Source organism: Gekko japonicus, unplaced genomic scaffold (genome assembly GCF_001447785.1).
Source record: "Gekko japonicus isolate JY-2015 unplaced genomic scaffold, Gekko_japonicus_V1.1 scaffold226, whole genome shotgun sequence".
In the NCBI taxonomy this organism is placed as follows: Eukaryota; Metazoa; Chordata; class Lepidosauria; order Squamata; family Gekkonidae; genus Gekko; species Gekko japonicus.
Window position 1 is genome coordinate 1,330,967 of NW_015169178.1, and position 18,904 is coordinate 1,349,870.

General features: G+C 43.5%; 1 protein-coding gene across 1 annotated transcript in view; it reads right to left on the bottom strand.

Annotated features, from left to right (window-relative positions):
* The window catches only part of LOC107114522 (atrial natriuretic peptide receptor 2-like), a 56,002-nt gene that overhangs the window by 25,275 nt on the left and 11,823 nt on the right, over nucleotides 1-18,904 (bottom strand). Inside the window, exons 6-13 of the mRNA XM_015416034.1 lie at nucleotides 17,339-17,441; nucleotides 16,234-16,379; nucleotides 13,754-13,826; nucleotides 8,313-8,469; nucleotides 6,852-6,938; nucleotides 5,713-5,856; nucleotides 4,091-4,212; nucleotides 3,230-3,371 (exon numbers count right to left, since the gene is read on the bottom strand). Of these exons, the coding sequence (XP_015271520.1) occupies nucleotides 3,230-3,371; nucleotides 4,091-4,212; nucleotides 5,713-5,856; nucleotides 6,852-6,938; nucleotides 8,313-8,469; nucleotides 13,754-13,826; nucleotides 16,234-16,379; nucleotides 17,339-17,441 (974 nt within the window). The remainder of the gene's footprint in view (nucleotides 1-3,229; nucleotides 3,372-4,090; nucleotides 4,213-5,712; nucleotides 5,857-6,851; nucleotides 6,939-8,312; nucleotides 8,470-13,753; nucleotides 13,827-16,233; nucleotides 16,380-17,338; nucleotides 17,442-18,904) is intronic.

Genomic DNA, 18,904 nt, shown 5'->3' on the forward strand with positions numbered 1-18,904 from the left:
TATTTCAGTTATTCTGGCACCAATTGAATAAGTCCATCCCCTGTGCTCCAGTGCTCATAACTGTATCAACCTTTGGTAAAGGACTCGTTCATTATTAAGCACATTGCTATGACCAGTGGTTAACACACATAAGTTATAGTCTTCCTAGTCTAAACCTTCAAAAATGGGCCAGTGTGTTGCTTATTATTTATTTATTTATTTAAAATGTATATGTAGCCTCTCCAGCAACCTGCTCATAAGGAAGTTCATAAGGTTAAAAAAATAATAAAACTATAAAAATGTAAGAGTTATGTACAATAAAATGAATTAAAGTAAAGGTAAAGGTTTCCCTTGCTCGAAAGCCAGTCGAATCCGACTCTAAGGTTGTGGTGCTCATCTCCGTTTCAAAGCCGAAGAGCCAGCGCTGTCCGAAGACGTTTCCGTGGTCATGTGGCCGGCATGACTAAACACCAAGGCACACGGAACGCTGTTACCTTCCCACTGAAGTGGTACCTATTTATCTACTTGCAATTTCTTGCTTTCGGCCATGAAGGTTGGCAGGAGAAAATGAGTTACAAAGGAGTTATTAACAATAAAATGAGCTACAAACACAAGCTGGGGCACCAAAACAGCATAAAACAACATTTGGAAACCTAAAATGACATCCAGAAAATAGTTCTCCAGATAGAAGCAGGCCATAAAAACAGCTAAAAAAAAATTGAATCCCCTCAGTTAAACATGTAGGTTAAAAAAAAATGTTTGGGCCTGTCACCTAAAGGGTAGTACAGTAGTGCCACATGAGCCTCAAGGGGGGGGGGGCATTTCACAAGTGAGGTGCAACCACACACAAAAAAATTCTCTCTCGGCATGCCATCCCACACACCTGGGGGGGCACAGAGGGCAGGGACTAGGAAGAGTGTTCCTCAGCTAATTGCTCTACTCTATATACTTATGAGCCTAAATTGCCCAACTAGCCCAGTCTTGTCAGAGCTTGGAAACTAAGCAGGGTCGGCCATGATCAGTATTTGCATGGGAGAACACCAAGAAAGACCAGGGCTGCTATGAAGAGGCAGGCAATGGCAAACCACCTCTGCTCCTCTCCTGCCCTGAAAACCCCGTGAGGGTCGCCAGGAGTCAGCTGTGACTGGATGGCGCTTTATACACACACAAACTGGTAAGGAATTAATTGACAGTTAAGTTGACATAAGGCATTTTTTAGGAAGATATAGAAATGCCACATAAAACATGCACTGCTTCATTTATTCCGCCCCTCCCCCCCGAAAGGCATTATCCTAATTTGGGCAAAAAAAAAAAGAGTTTATGCACTTGCAGGTGGTTAATAAATTAAACTGAACTTTCATGAGGTGGAACTTCATGGGGTCACCATAACTTGGTTGCAACTCATCACTTAATTATTGATGATTATATATTCATGAGTGCAAATTAGCTTTTGGTAAGAGGGAAGAAGGAGCTGCGGTGGCTCAAGTGGTTAAGACGCTGAACTGCAGGCTGTGGAAGGTCGGTAGTTCAGCAGTTTGAGACCCGAGTGTGCCGCAGGATGGAGTGAGCTCCCGTCTCTGGTTCCAGCTCCTGCCAACCTAGCAGTTTGAAAGCAAGAAATTGCAAGTAGATAAATAGGTACCACTTCAGTGGGAAGGTAACAGCATTCCATGCACCTTGGCATTTAGTCGTGCCGGCCACATGACCACGGAAACGTCTTTGGACAGCACTGGTTCTTCAGCTTGGAAACGGAGATGAGCACCGCAACCCTAGAGTCGGACTTGACTGGCTTTCGAGCAAGGGAACCTTTACCTTTACTTTAACAGGGAAGAAGGACCTAAGATTGCAGAGCTTGACCCATCAACACTGCCCATTTTCACACAGCCAAGGTGACATTTCAGAGAGATACTAAACAATATTTTATCTATCATTTATTTACAAAAAATATACCACTTTGTCGCCACAGACCACTGAATAGATGTTCTCATTTAAGGTTCAGCACGCCATGTGCTTATGCTCTCTAAATTAGCTGAAGGTTGTTAGAGAATTGCCTGCCATGGTACAAGACTACCATGCTACCTGATCTGTGATTTATTGTTCATAGACTGTGTCATAAAGTTGTCATGCAAAATAGCCTCCATTTTTAGTTGCTTGCAGCTTGCTTGAGCAAACCTTAGTCAAAGAGGATTCTGGGTCTGTGCTAGGCCTGGAATGTGCTATCAAAGTATGTTGGTGTAAATCTTGAAGGCGCCTCTCAGTCTCTTTGCGCATGCCTTAAGACCTGGATGACCTTGATAAGGGGAGAATTATGTTTCTCACTCCCTTGGTTCCACCAGCTGCGAATAGTTAGCAGTATGGCCTTGGAGGCCATCAATTCATTAGCAACATTCCCAAGTGATTGCACCTGCGTTGGGAGGAGCATTGGGTTATCTGCTGAACGTTAGGTTTCGATTCCCCAGTGCTCACAAACAAGTATTATGGGATATTCTTGGTTACCTTAGTTACTGGCAACTGTGACATCACTGTTGCAGGGTTGTGAGTGGCTAACAGGCCTGAGCCACTCGTGACCCCTTTTTCTATAAGAACCTATGTTCTTGGTAACTTGGGGTGGATTCTTTGAGTATTTTGGCCAAGTCTGGTCAATACTTGAAGCAACCCGCCATAATGCCATGATGCTTGGAATTATCCTCCTGAGGGAAGATGCTGTGTGGACTTATACTTTATGCCTTTGGACTTTGTTGCACCTTTGAACCTAATATGGGTAAACTGCTTGTACATGCTTGTAAGTACTAGCTATGCTGGAAATGCTTAGAGTTTGTTATTTTGTTCCTCACTACCTGAGTCTCGTGTTTTATAACTTTGCACAATTTATTTAAATAAAGAAACTATATTTTGACTTTGTCTGGGTTACTTAGCCTCAAGAGTTTCAAAGCCTAACTCCTTGTGCCTTAAGACCGCAGGTCTTTCTACTACCAATTGTGTCTTTTTGCTCAAGCCCTGTGGTGGAGGCTGCAGAGCTTGTTCTTTGAAGGGTGCTCCTGTATTAAGCCGGGAGACTTCCGTTACTTTGCTCCTGGTTGGTTGGGAACCCCTTAAGTAACGTGGTGGCAGACTACTGTAGAGAAATCCTTTGTGCTTTTGTTCCTTGTAAACCCAGCCTGAGGTTCTGGAGAGGACCCCAGTCTGTGACAAAAGTAACTGCTGAAATTGCAGTAAAAGACAGAACTTCAGGAAATAGTGGTAACATCACCTGTAGACATCCGCAGCTGGAGTCAGTTCAAAATTTGGTACCAACTGAACCTCAGGAGCCAGAAAGATCCGTGCAAAGTGCTGGTGAGAAGAGCTGGAATCTGCCAGTGGATCCCCTTTTCTGTATGACCATAAACCATAATCTGCCACGAAGAGGAGGAAATGAACCAAAGAATCAGACATTATCTCTGCATCATCTTGAAGGTTGTACCACTAGAAATGTAAAGTGGCACATTCTCAAGAAACTTTTAGCACTGCCACCTGATTTGTATAACATATTTCTTCATTTAATTATTTTAATTGCATATTGTTTTTATTGTCAGTGTCACCCACCTTGAGTCTGGTCTTGAAGAAAGGCAACCTTAAATGCTCTAAATGAATAAGCGATACTGCTGAAATGAATTTGATGCTGAAGTTACTGTGACCTCAGCATTACCATGAGTTCAATCTGCCAGGAATGTTTAATTTTTAAAGAAGTATACTAAGTGTTCATAGAAAGGCCAACCACAGAGATAATTCATATATAACACAGTAATAAATGTTACGTGTATCTTAAAAACAAACAAACAAAAAGCCCATTCTAATACTCCTGAATAAAAACCCTGAGGTCTTTGTAGGAAGGATAGTCAGTCAGGCAGGCAGGCATTTATTACGGCAACAAGCCATAGAACACACATGCTTAAATATAACATTCAGTAGGAAGGATAGAATAAAATGTATGGATAGAGATAAGTCAATGATGATGTGCAATACAATGTCCATAACCTTATAACGTACGTGATTGGTCATAAGGTGGAGAACAGCGATCAAAGACAATATTTGTTCTCATTTTTCCAGCTGTGCTGTCTTCTTTACTCCTCACCTGAAATCTTACAAACCCAACGGTCATCAATGACACAGTTACTGGACTTCAACCGCCCATGAAAAATCCTGTGCTGGTGAAGATATGCCATTCCCTGGGCAACATCAATAGCAAAAGAAAACCTGAAGAGAAATGGTGTTAACGTTAACTCCCTAGTGAACTGCAGGGATAGATTAAAACTTTAACCGTTTGACAGAACAAAAAATGACAGTGGCTTTAAAGATGTCTGACCATCACTCAACAGTAAGATGAGACAAATGTGGTGTGGTGGTCAGAGAACTTAACGAGGACTGAGGAAATCCAGGTTCAAACTCCACTCAGACCTGAAGCTCACTGAGCAAGTCACACTTTCCCAGCCTAGACATTATCGACAGGATATGGGGAAGAAACAAGGGTTAGCAATAGCCACAACCCTGTAATGACTTTTTTGGGCCTTAGGTTATGGCCAGTGGAATCCTAGAAGAAGAAGAGATTGGATTTTTACCCCGCCCTTCACTTGGAGTCTCAGAGCGGCTTACAAACTCCTTTCCCTTCCCCTCCCCACAACAGACACCCTGTGAGGTGGGTGGGGCTGAGAGAGCTCTGACAGAAACTGCTCTTTTTCAAGGACAGCTGTGCCAGAGCTTGTGATTGACCCAAGGTCACATCAGCAGGTGCAAGTGGAGGAGTGGGGAATCAAACCCGGTTCTCCCAGATTAGAGTCCGCACACTTAACCACTACATCAAAATGGCTCTCTACACCAAACTGGCTCTCTCCTATACATACTTACCTGGAAGAGAGCCTCACTGATTACACTGGGACTTACATCTCAGTGAACCTGCAGAGCATTACAACAGTAATTTTAAAATATATGTCACACAGAGGCTCTGCCCCTATTCTCCCCATTTGGGAATCTGGCTATATCAATATTGTTCACAAAATATGATCTGCATTACAGTACACTTATCTACTTTATGACATTTGACTGTAATTAAAATCCCATATTCATCTGAAAATGCCATCTGGTGAAATGGCATACCACTCCCCATCTGAAAGTCAATGAGGTTTTTCTACGCAGAAAAACCAATGAAGGCATTTTGCCCTCCATTTCCCCTTTACTGCTTTGGACCTTAAGGTAATTTTATAAGCCGTATCCTGCCCCAAACACACCTATTTTCTTGTTATTGTTAGCAATGTATTGGATTTTTAAAACAAAACTTACCAGATGATACAATATCACTGTATAATTAATAGCAACCCTTGGAGGTGAAGCATAAATGATTAAAATAAGAAAACTTCCTAACCATATTTCCCCAAAAAATAAACAACCACTTTTGTTTCCTGTTTCTTACTCTGTTCTGGCCCATCCCCACTTAATTTTGCCTTTGATCTTATATAATTCCGCTTCAAATAGTGTACATCCAGGGTAGCAAAATGTATCAGGTAAGAATGTTGCATCATGTACTTCCCTAGCTAAACTTTATAACAAAAGAGGGAGAAATAGATTGCAACACTCCCAGATAGCAAATAAATATCTTTTGCAATACCCACTTTGAGCTCCTTTACATGGCCTTGACCACGGAGGGAACCATCGGGGAAAGGCAGCCTGTACAAACTCCCACTTTTATAATCTTTTTCTCACCTGAATCCCCAATTTAAAGGGATATCTTCATTGAGCAGCACATCACTCAGACTTCCTTTGGGGCAGTATTCAGTTATTATGGCAATATTAGGTACCTCAATACAGCCTCCAATGAATTTACAGAGGTTGGGGTGGTCTAGTTCTCTGTAATAAAATAATAAGAAAACAGGAATTACAGCCTGGTATCTATTCTAAGAGCTTATTCTAGACAAACAGAGTGCTCCAACCATATGACATTTTCCCAGCAACATGATATCATATCCTGAACAATGGGAACTTGCTGCAACAGAAGTATTTTCTCTGGTGTGGGCATCCAGATTAATCTCCACAATAAATCAGCAGCCACTGAACATAAGAGAGGGGCTCCTTTTGTGAAAAATCCACAAAGAGGCTCTATTCCATTTCCACAGTCAAACCACACTTCTTCTTATTATTATTTTTATACTTTTTACAATGCACATAACACAATAAACGTAACCAGGAAAAACAGGGAGGTGTGGATTACAACAAGGTGAGAATTATAACAATTGAAAAAAATACACTTTATAAATGTAACATGACAATCCCGGCTATTAACCATATTTACTATGTTAACTCTATGTTGATTCTTTACTCTGTGGTTACTCTGGTGGACCAATCGAACCTGAGTGTGCGGTGTTCGGGGCTAGTGTGATAGAGACCGAACCATTTTGTTACGTTAGTTGGAGGATTGGGATTGGTGGCAATTTACCACACTTCTAATGGTCAAGACGTGTTCTAAAGCTCTCCCTTCCTTTCCATTGACCCTAATCTCTTACATAGTATCCAACACTGTGCCATAACTAACAAAAGGGTTTGAGTTTTTCAGGATGTGGTTGGAGCAGTTTTATACTATTCTATCATTCTGTTACAAAAACATAAACCACACCATGTCCTTCAAAAGAAATCTGGGAAGGTTGCCCTACCCTAAAGTCTCAGAACTTCACACACAGATTGATGCTGAATTTGAATACATCAGAGTGACAATCACTAATGGAAGTATGAGCTGCTTCACATTTTGAAGCAAGAGGAAAGAAAATACAAACAGCACACATTCTGATCTTACTTTCACTTGGAGTATATCCAGGGAGGCATTCCAGATCAATTTTTTTGTAACTTACCTGACTTGTTTGACCTCTTTGCGTATAGTCTTGGTGAGAGTAAACGTCTTCTTCATTATTTTCTTGATAGCAACCATTCTACCGTCACTGGAAGGAAACAAAGATGCCAGCCTCACTATCCTCAGCAATGCAAAAACTTGACTCCATGGTGTGAATAAGAATATTTGCAGGCCTCACTCAGAACCAGAGCTGGTCCCCTGGGAGAGCAATGAGAAGGAACTACAAGTCTTCCTTCTTTGGCCACCGGATTCTCCAGGTAGCTCAGGGGTCTTTACCTCAGTCCATCTGTCTTATATCAGGGTCCTTAACCTGTGGGTATTTTTGGAATTCTGAGAAGTGGAGTGGGCACTACCACAAAATGGCTGTCATGGAAAATGGGGCCAATCACAACATGGCTATTATAACATACAGTTACAAAATGTTGGGAGTTTCCAGGCCAGGTATCCTACTGTGATAGAGGCAGCTGTTTCCAAATGGATGTTCTCTGTTGGGAATGCTCCTGGGGTCTTCTAAATCACCTTCTACACAAGTGATCCCCAACACGACACCCACCATTGTGTTTCCAGTTTGTTTCTTCCCCAAAACATCCCTTACCAAAAAGAAACAGCCTGTTCTGACTATCCTTTACCACACTAATGTATCTAATGAAGCAAGCTATTGTCCATCAAAGAAGAAGGACATATGGGAGCCAATGGCAAGGCTGGACAGGTGGATATGTGATTGTACTAAATAATTGGCAAATACAGACATCCTTTTGTCAAGTGTTAAGTGTGGAATGCACACAGCTAACTGGCATACTATCAATATCATCCTTTCAAATGGAGAGGAGAATCATACCACTCCTGCACTTCCCACAGAGACAACCAAATTATCTCCCTGTGAAGATTTATGCTAGAGCAGCTTTATTATCAAATGGGAATGAAAATTTTACCGTACACCAGGGGAGGGACAGTAACTCAAAGGTAGAGCACATCGACTTGCATGCCAATGATCTCAAATTCAATCCCCGGTATTTCCAGGGTTCTCGAACGGGAAAGATGTTTCTCTCCCTACCATGCCAGTTGCAGTGGACAATATTGAGCTATATGGACCTGTGGTTTGTCTTAGTGGACTTCATATGCAGATGCATGGTAAAACGTGTACTAGAAAGAAACGGTGAACTTGCCATCTCTGTATTGCCTTACCATCCCAGCCCAAGATGCCAATATGTCCCTTTCTTTTGGTGAAAGCTGGAATTATCTAGGTGTCTATGCATACACATGTGTCTGTGAGTGTGCCAAATAATGGGCACACATGTATGAAGAGTAGAGTGGGCCAGAAAGAATAAGTAGTGAAAACAGTTCCAGCTCCAACGATATGGAATTGATCTGCCTCCTGTGTGGAATCATGTCTGCAATACCAGTATTTTGTGCTAGGCAAACTGCAGTAGAAGAGAGTCAAATTATTGCAAAATACACATACTATATCCCAGTCTGTGTGAAATAGTTCATCTTGGGTACGTTGGGTGCTGCTGAACAGGAGCTCACTGCTGTGATACAGCTGGCGTTGGAGACGCTGGGAGCAGCATGTGGCACACTCAAGGCACTCCCCATTGCAGTCCTTGTCCTGGGCTCATAATCTTTTTAAAAGGAACAGAATAAAAATTAAGATGGCACTTACCTGTATGGGCACGCTGGCAAGAGTTCAGGCAAGTTATTACAACCCAGAAACCAGAGTCTTTGCTTCTCTGGTATCTTTCTACTTGACATGTATTGATCTACATATGGATGGTCCATCAGAGCTGGATGGATGGATGGGATTGATAGATGGCCCACCATAGAGCTGGATGAATGAGACAGATGAAACAGACAGACTTATAAGGATGGAGCTTCTCTGCAATTTTTGAATAGTCTTCTAAGTTGCACAGTTCACGTAGTCTGAATTATCTATTGCTTGAATAGGTATCTCTCTGAATCAAGTGAGTGAAGCCTGGACCACTAGGGAAAGCCCCTCGACTTTCTTTATTGATAAACCATTTAAATACTAACTGCCAAGCTCTTCTCTCAGTTGATGGCTGCGCAAATTCTACCCTAAGGGCCGTACCTGCCACACATCTTGGCACTGCCACAATGTCTCTAAGGAACATGTGGAGAGGGGAGTCTAATTTTTCCGAAACACCTTCTATCCACACTCCACAGCCATATAAGAGTTGCGGGACAACTTTGGCGTTAAAGATCCCAATAGCTGCCGGAATGTGTTTGGCCCCTTTTGAGCAAAAGAATTTTTTAATTACTCTAGATGTGAGACTTGTGGCCGTCAATGCTGCCTTAACATGTGGGGTCCAAGATAAATTATAGCAAAAGGTGATTCCAAGGAGGAGACTTTTTCGAGTCCCCTCCCCCCCCCTTCACTTTTAGAGATTTAGCACCAGTGTAGAAGGATCGTGAAAACCTCAAGACCTTAGATTTGGAATAGTTCACTACTAATTCCTCTTTGTTACAGTAGGTAACATACGTGTTAATTAAGGATTTTAAGCCCACCTCTGTTCTAGAAATGAGGAGAGCGTTGTCCGCGTACAACAGAATTCAGATGGGAAGGTTAGCCAAAATAGGAGGGTGTCTAGCTTGAGATTTGACAAAAGGGATCATATCATTAATAAACAGATAAAAAGGGAGGGAGCAAGTATAGTCTGAATTATTTGGGTGGTATGCTTTCAATATAGCATATCAGTGTTCATTTTACTGTATCTGGGTTATTTCCCCTTTATAGTAGGCACTTATATCAATACATATCTTTAAAATAATGCAATCTTATCAATGAATATGTGTGAGATTTAGGGAACGTTTTAGAAATATACCCTGCCTACCGTCTATTTTATCTGTGTTCTTCTTGTGCAGCTCTGCTCCTAATTTCTTGTCTACTGTTGTTGTTTTGTGGGGGAGGGGTGTTTGCGTGTCATGGCTGCAGACATCTATTTATCTTTCCATATATTTTAATTAATAAAGCAATTGTCTCTTTTGGTTGCTTCTCCTCTGAATGCTATGAATGCTTAATTTACACCTCTCCATTTGGGATGTGTTCTTTCACAAGATCCAGACTGACTAATATTTTGTTGGATCTTGTTAGATTCCAGAGGAACTCATTTGTTAGTTTGATATCTCTTACTCAGGCCAACAATGTATCATCTGAGCAAAACAAAAACAAATCCATTCTCTGCAATAATAAAAAGAAATGAAATCAGTTCCAGAACTACAAGTGGCAGTAGTATATTATGTTAACATAATATACTCTTGCTTGACTAAACTCATACTGAAAATGATATATTATGTTTAAAGATGATGTATTCTCTGCACCATCTTAGAAAGGCAGAACAGCAAGTCTAAAGGTAGATCTAGAGGACTTGTCCAGGTGACAGCTTAATTCGTAGGTGGTTTACTAGTGTAGGCTGAAATCCCCTCTTACGGTAAGGCATGGAAGCCTTTGATGACTTATTCTCTTCTATGTCCATTGAATTCAAGGGGCTTAGAAAGGTGTAACTTTGCTTATGAGTACAGTGAAAAGATGCATAGGTTTCAGCCCAGGGAAAAGATCCATGCAGAGTACAGCTAATTTCACAAAATCTGAGTTATTCCAATGAGGTCAGCTGTAATAGGTTCTAAACATTGTGGGTTGGATCCAAAAGTGCTCTTCTACCAGTATAATGGCTTATACAAATGGAATGGCTCTACTGTTGACAAAGGAAGGACCATTTTTGCCAACTTTGGCGCAGGCGCTAAATGAAGCCTGCAATTCCATCTGCCAAACAGCTTCGGCTGTTTGAGCCCCACCGTGGCCGGGGTGAGTTCCCGACCCATGTCCCAGCTCCTGTCCACCCAGCGGCTCGAAATCCCGTTAAAGGGCAAGTAGACAAAATGGGTACCTGCTCTTAGAGCGGGGGGGCACCCGTCCTTCGTGGTGGCGTCGTAGCGGAGCAGCGGGGTGGCGGCGGCGGAAAACATGGCGGCGACGGCAAATCGAGCGAGCGAGTGAGGCTGGGCTGACGGAGCACAGATGCGGGACGACGCAGCAGGCCGGAGCCTATCGGACAGAGGCCGCAGCAGGAGCATGCGCTGACGCGCCCTTCGCCCAAGCACGCGGAATCGCAGCAACCAAAAAAGGAAGACCCGCGCCAGAAGACCTGCGCCAGGAAGTCGCCGCCGCCAGATTGAAATACCTCCCGCAGAAAGACTAAGAACAAGACTTCGCCAGAGGGTGCCTGTTAGGTCAGTCACACACACCCCCCTTTCATTGTATGTGTAGCCCTAGGTAGGATGTATTGTATAATGTAATGTGAACCACTCAGAGCCCTTAGGGGGTGAGCGGTATACAAATAGAATGTAATAAATAAATAATAAACTTCCCTCTCCAACTGCAGACCCCTACTTCACACACAAGTTGTCCCATGATGGTCCAGTGACCTACCCCTAGGATTGCCAACCTCCAGGTAGGGCCTGGGGATCTCCTGCTAGTGCAACTGATCCCCAGAAAATGGAGATCAGTTCCCCTAGAGAAAACGGCTGCTTTGGAGAGTGGACTCTATGGCCTTGTACCCCCAAAAGGTCCCTCACCTCCCCAAACCCCACCCTACCAAGGCTCTACCCCCCAAATATCCAGGTCTTTCCCAACTCAGAGTTGGTAATCCTATCCCCTGGCACAATTTTGGGATGGTCAGTGTGTTGCAGCAGGAAAAGCAGGAAATGGGAAAGTTCCATTCTGTAAGCTTTGTTTCACCATAATACCTTGGACTCAGCTGTGTGCATAAATACGGGCATTGACAGGTAAAGTGCCCTGGTCAGCATGCTTTTTAAAGAAAAAAGCCCAATTTCAAGTTGAGTCGGGTTGAAGAGCCAGCAGCACTGCCACCAATCACTGGCCTATTATGCATGGGTGTTTTCCCTCGCTTTCACTATGCTTATCTGTTGGGTTTTCTTTGTTGTTCTACATTGACTTTCCTCCCTTTAGCACTCAGTTCACTTTCTGGTCACTGTTTTCCCGGGTTTTCTGAGGTGCTTTTGTGCCAGTTTTCCCCTTGTTTTGCTTCCAAGACAACGGTAATTCATAAGTGTACAGATTCCCTTGATTTCCTCCCTGCCCTTCTGCCCCCCCTCGAAGGTCACTCCTTTGTCCACATCAAGGTCATTCCGCCCACTCTGTACCTTCCACTATCCTCTTTCCCTTCATCGGTGTACAAACTCCATTTCCCCCTCATTTTAAAATGTTTAATATTTTTTTGACAAGCAGCATGAGTCTAGCAATAGTCTCCGATCACGGAATTTAAAAAAAATTAAAGTGACGGGGAAAGTTTAAAAGGAGCTGTGCAAGGTTTAGTTCCCTGCTGGTATTGACTTGAAAGGGAGATCAGAGAGGAGGTAAACAGCAGCGTCCCCTGTGCAAAAAAAAGGGGGGGATAACAACACTGCATGCAAACAAAATAAAGGGGGGGATCATGTGCACAGAATGAAATTGACATGAGATGTAAAGAGAAAGAAACCCTGGGATGAGAAGCCTAAAGCTTTCAAAACATTTTTCCCTTTCATGCATTAGATGCTAAATTGGGGGGGGGGGGGACACCATTTTGGCAGTCTCTGGAAGCCTAACATTAAAATGGTGGCTGAGCCACATGGACTTTCTGCAAACGACTGAACTTTGAAGGACAGAGTGTAATCCACACAGGACAGGTTCTACAAAATTGCCAAAATCATAACCAGTGTGCAGGGTCAAATTAGGGAGAAAGAGAAAACCAGGGCAATTTGTAAGGAAGGGCAGGAAATTAGTATTACTATGTACCTGTGCTAGGACATTGACATAAATACCCCCCTTTTTTTTCAATTTAGTGGCACAAGACTAAAAAAGCTCTCCAGAGCTTCTGCCAGAGGATTCCTCCCCCATATAAATTGAAGCCCTGTGCAAAGCGTGGTGGAGTTGCAGCCGACTTTGCATGGCATGTATGTGCACATGGACACACACACACACATACGTTGCAATGCCAGTGTCACTGAGTTCTACTGTGCATTCTGTACACTCAACATGTTCCCCCATATTATGAGATCGTGTGACTCGTTCCCATTTTTCAGAGTGACCAATAACACAGCAGAGAATCCCCTAGTGTTTGGCAACATGGAAAATGGAGCACAGCTGCTTGTCAGTTTCAGAAAAAGTCTTGTCAGTTTCAACATTGCGGTTTCCCCCTTTGCTTGCATTCCCTTCTGTTCCCTTTCATTCAAGGAACTAATGCTAAAATGCATGTGCAAAACCTGAACCACGAAGATTTAAATGGAAGGTTCTTGCTGAACACTACTGTACAGCTGCAATTGTGTAAATTAAAAAAATTACTTTGAATGCCACCCCCCACTCGTCACAAGTGACATTCCACCCCCATTTAGAAAAGTGTGCTTTTTAATTGTAGCTGCAGAATAAATACACCAGAGGGGGGGGGAATGGTGCGCAAGGCAGTCACAGAATCCAAAATCAAGATTAAAAGCTTACTGCTCTGAAAATCTGCAGCAAGATGTGTATGCATAGTGGGCCACTGACTCATTGCCACACAAGGTAGGCTAGACAACTTTAACTCTGTCTTTCCTAGTGTGAACAGCAAATGATAGTCTGGCAAACAGAGCTTGTGACTGTTCATCTTGCTTCCTTATCTTAACATCTTGGCTGATGCATAGTAAAAGTGAGCAGCTGAGGTACATTAAGAAGATACTGCCAACATTTTAAGAAAGGACTGCCAAGTCTAAAATGCTTTTGTCAGCTTGGGAGAAACCATCTCAAATGCACAACAGAAGAAACAAAAGGATCAGATGGGAATTCCCTGAGGAGCAGATTTGGCCCAAAGATCACTGGCTGCTTATTCCTGATCTAGAGATATGAGGTCGTTTACATACCTTGCTTTATGGAATGGAAATCTATAATCCAGCTTTCATCCCAAAACATTTTTTGCTTCTGATACTGGAACCACTAAAGAAGACATACATGCAACCAAAGAGTAAGTACATTGACTGGCACATTGGTAAATGCATGCCATGTTAAAAAAAATCTGAACTACATATATTTGAACATACATGGTCATATTTTTAGAGCTCCTCACATCTAACGGGAATATCTTTAGCACCTACATCGTGATTATTTATTGTAGGCCTAACTACACATTACATTTTCGCTGGGAATATCCTCAGGTTGGGGTGGAGTTCTCAAGTTTCACATTTTCCAGGCTCCCAGTTCCAAGACCACAGCGTTCAGAGAGGGCTTAGACTCCTCTATTCCCCCCCATTTCCCCAACCTGGAATGGCATTTACCCCAGTGGGGGGCTGTGTGTGTGCTGATAAGTTACACATTAAGTTTCCAAGATCAGCGGCTTTTTCTGGTTGAGACAATGATTCATGGAGAAGGTTTAACTCCCTCTCTCAGAGATCTGAATTAGGTTCATGTGCACCAGAGAAGAACAGTACTTCAGAACATGCCTTTTCACCTGTCCCAGGGATATCCCCTGGGAAAATACTAGCATGTAGCTAGACCCTTAGAAGCAAAGAGATCCGGATTCTGACCTAAAATACCTGTAGATTAAAATAGAAAATTGAATTCACCTGTCAGTCAAGTGACTTAAGACACAGTTATCTTGATTATCAGAGGTTATCCTCCAACAATAGGCAACAGTTACTATAATTTGTGTGGCTAAATTTGTGGCGACTGTAGTAAAATCACATTGTAACTCAGGTAGTAAACTTTAGCATTTCCCTTTTAATGTGTGATGGGTCATTGTTTATGACTCTTGTCATGGAAATAGTAATTAAGAAGAAGTGACCATGACTTAAAGTGAACTGGATACCTGATATCCAGGACCACCATTGCAGTTTTCCAACACAGAAATCACATATGTGTAGGAAATTAACATTAGTGTAATGTACAAAGTACATGAGTGATTTTCATGTAGCAAGAACATGGATGAATCTGTTGCAGCACGTGGCTGATGCCCCAACTGGATCCACACTGGTGCTATTCTACACCAACCGGTCCATGCTGCTCCACTCAGGCTCTTTTTGTAGCAGGACCTCCTTTGCATATTAGGTGACACACCCCTAATGTAGCCAATCCTCCAAGAGCTTACAGTAGCCCCTGTAAGAAGAGCTCTGTAAGCTCTTGGAGGATTGGCTACATTAGGGGTGTGTCACCTAATATGCAAAGGAGTACCTGCTACAAAAAGAGCCCAATAATACACATATCAGATCTTTTTGTCTACCCAGGAAGTGGCTCCACTCTGATCACGACTCCATCCCTTTCACTGCTCATTGACATCAGTGGAGGGATGCCTTTGCACTATTATTTCATGGCACAATATCAGTACTCCCCCAATTCCCATACGGAGCAGCTAAATCCACTACCCCTAATTTGCCCCTCACAAACCACAATCTGAGAACTGGTGTTGATTCTCAATGGCGTTATAGTGCCAGTTTAAAAAATAATAATAAAAATTGTGACTGCAGTAGCTGTCACTGTACTCCCTGGAAACCGCAGGTAAGATGATAAATAATGCTCGTTACAAAATAATGGCACAAAAATAATAACAGAAATAATAGTACAAAATAATACCACAGCAATTGCACTTAATTCTGTTCAGATTGGGGGTGGGGAATCAGAACTAAATTGGTTCCTGGAAAAAGGTGAACCAAGGGTGAAAATCAAGGAAAAAATGGTAGAACAGAGAATTGTCATTAAAGGTCATCTGGAATTGTTATTATAACTGTGTTCAACTGGTAGCAATTGTACCACAATTGACAGGTAACCAACTACCAATTAAGAGTATACTCACAGTGCAAGCCACGGAAGGAAGGAAGGAAGGAAGGAAGGAAGGAAGGAAGGAAGGAAGGAAGGAAGGAAGGAAGGAAAAAGGAAAGGAAGTTCTCTCTTCTGTTTTTTTAAAGACTATATATCCAGATCAGGATATATGAACATGCACAAGTCTTTATTAAAAATATAACTTCTTTGCACAAGAGGGATGCAATAGGTCAGAGATAAAGTGGGGTGCCAAGAAGGTGGAGAGATAAGTTTTACAGGATAGGTACAGAGAAGTCTAGGCACAGAATAAGTAAAGGGAGAAGGGGTGAAAGAAAGAAAGAAAAAGACAATGGGATAGAAAATATTACCACACCCCCAACCAAACAGCTTTCCATCTTGTTCATGAAATGACATGAGACTGGTCTTACAATCTTGCCCTATATTGATCACATTTACAAGCCAGATCATCATACCATTAAAACAATAAAATTAACTTGAATGCATTATTTCCACATTGTATGATAAAACCAAGGTTAAATGGGGAACAGAGAAGGAACGGGAGAGCAGGGCAGAGATTCTACTTGACACTTACCACAATGGTCAGAATGAAACCAGCACAGACGATACATATTGGCAAAGCAATTGCTATCCTGGCCTCTGTTGTCAAAGGACATTCCCCGCAGTCAGCTGGGCATGTGGAACAGCCCTCATCGTCTTCACAAACATCATCTCCGCAGACTAAACACAATGGGAAATAGCTGTCAAAATCAATAACCCAAGAGACAGCAACCTAAACTGATGCCTGGCTTTGTGTAAATGGCCACCACTGTGGGGGTCTGGGGAAAGGAAGCAGAGCCAGGGTGGGAAGGAGACAGTGGGTGGGGTGGGAAGCACCAATGGAGCAGGGATGAGGTGAAATAAAGATGCAGCTCAAGGGGGGGGGAGTAACCAGTGGGAGGGAGAGAAGAAAAGTAGAGCTGGAGCAAGAGAGAGAGTGGAGAACCAGGAGCCAGAGAGGGAGGCTCTTTCCCCTCCCTGGAAGTCCTTGTGCTTTCCCATTCATGACTATATTGGCAGTACCATGCTAAGCAGAGCTTCACACTTTGAAGCCTGTTGAAAATCAATATGCAGAGTTACATCCTACATGCTTAGAATGGGGCTGCAAAAGTGATACCAAACTTTGATCATGTGCACACCTTAACTGCAGTGCCTCCTGCTACTATGGCCCCTCAGACAAAGGCCATGTATATATCCCTGGAGTAATTGTACATCATCTGCATGACCAGAAAATTCAAGCAAGGGCTTAAAAACCCCTGGTTCTCACTTTATATTTCAGCTCTGTAATCAATTAATCATCTAGGGCTCAGGGCAGGGACTCAGTGGTAAAGCATCTGCTTATCACGCAGAAAGTCCTAGGTTCAGTCCCCGGTATCTCCAGTGAAAAGATATGGCAGTAGGTGATATGAAAGACATCTGCCTGAGACCTTGGAGAGCCTCGGCCAGTCTGAGTAGAAAAATACAGACTTTGATGGACCAAGGATCTGATTCAGTATAAGGCAGGTTCATGTGCTAATCTCCACAGCTCTAATTCCTCACACTAGATTTAAAGAAAACAATAACACCCTGATCTTCCTTTCTTGCAATATGACAACACATGTTCTGTCAGACGATCCACTTGAGCGAGTTCAGTATCATACCCACTGCAGGGAGCACTGTTGTCTGGGCTTCCAAAGCTGCCTGCATTCTCCCAACTCTGATGTGTGCAATGAGAGAAGTCACAGCCACGTGTACCAGAACTACCTATGAAATAAGCAAAAAAAGAATGACATAGGAACTGCACAGCTGGATCAAGCCAAAGGCCCATTAGCATAATTGCACAATTTGAGGAAATATTTTTGCCTTTCTGAAAGTATGTTTTGGACCAAAATTCAAAATGGAACAGTTGATAGTCCAACAGACCATGTATATCCTTACCAGTAGCTTACTTTTTTGTGGTATTTTATAAGCATATGTATGGACCACAGTTCCCTGTAGCGTGCGTTTGTGTGCAACCTTGCAGGGATTTCCCCCAGTGGACACACAGCTTCTCCTTTTTTGCCCACGGGATTCCTCTGGGACGCCCCTTCCTCCCTCCCACCCACTTAGTTGGTTGCCTGCCTGCTGGTGTGAAATAGGAGCTGTCCCCTAGCTTGCTTCTACCACGCTGCAGCTGGGGTAAGTAGCAGATAGGCTTGGGCTGCCAGGGGAGGGCTGTGTGTGCAGCCTGGCCCCGTGAGCTGGCAGGGACTTCCAGTGAGCCTGTGAGGGGGGAGGGGACACGTGGCCTGCGCTTGTGAGTCGGGACCCAAGGGCCTCCAGCAAGCTCGACGACAGGGGAGGAGGGGAGCGTGCAGCCTTGCCTCCGCGAGGCACGTGGGGGGGGGGGAGGCAGTAGGCTCGATGGGGAGAGGAAAGCATGCAGCCCAACCCTGATGAGCTGGTGGGAGGAAGCGCCCAGCCTGCACTCCGTCCTCCAGCAGGCTCAACGGGGGAGGAAGGGAGCGTGCAACCTGCCCCGGAGAGCAGGGGGGGAGGGCAGGAAGGAGTGCCCAGCCTGCACTCACCATTCTAAGATCCTCCAGCAGGCCTGGGGGGGGGGGGTTAAGAGAAAGGAAGTGTGCAGCCTGGTCCTGCAGCTGGCAGGGTCCTGGAGAAAATGGATGCTTTGGAGGATGGACACGGGCATTCTACCCTACTGAGGTCCCTGTCTTCCCCCATGCTCCACCTCCAAACCTCAGTTTCTCAGTTGGCTTGAGGGATTTTCAAAAAAGCAAGCTGCTGAAAGCTGTGGAGCAAGGCCCAAAACCACCCATGGCACTTCCTGCATGGATGGTTATTATGGGGTAGGGGATGCCAGCCTCCAGGTGGGACCTGGGGATCCCCCGGAATACCTCATCTCCAGACTATAGAGATCAGTTCCCCTGGAGAAAATGGATGCTTTGGCAATTAGGGGGAAAGAGGTTGAGTTTGAGTACTTTCTGAAAACAAAAGGGTGGGTCTGTGTACTGTATTTTATTCTTACAGCTCCAAGTGTGCTCTGGTTAAAGCTGCTACATTTTTTGTTGGTTAATCAATGGGGGCTAACTTTAAAGGAAGCTACTTTGAGGCACTGAGTCTATGTAGTCCAAGCACAGAGGTAGAATTTGGAGGCTCTCTTGGTTCTTCTGATGTGTCAGTAGTGGAAGAAATAGTCAAAGATATTACTGATGTATCTCTTCCTTGTA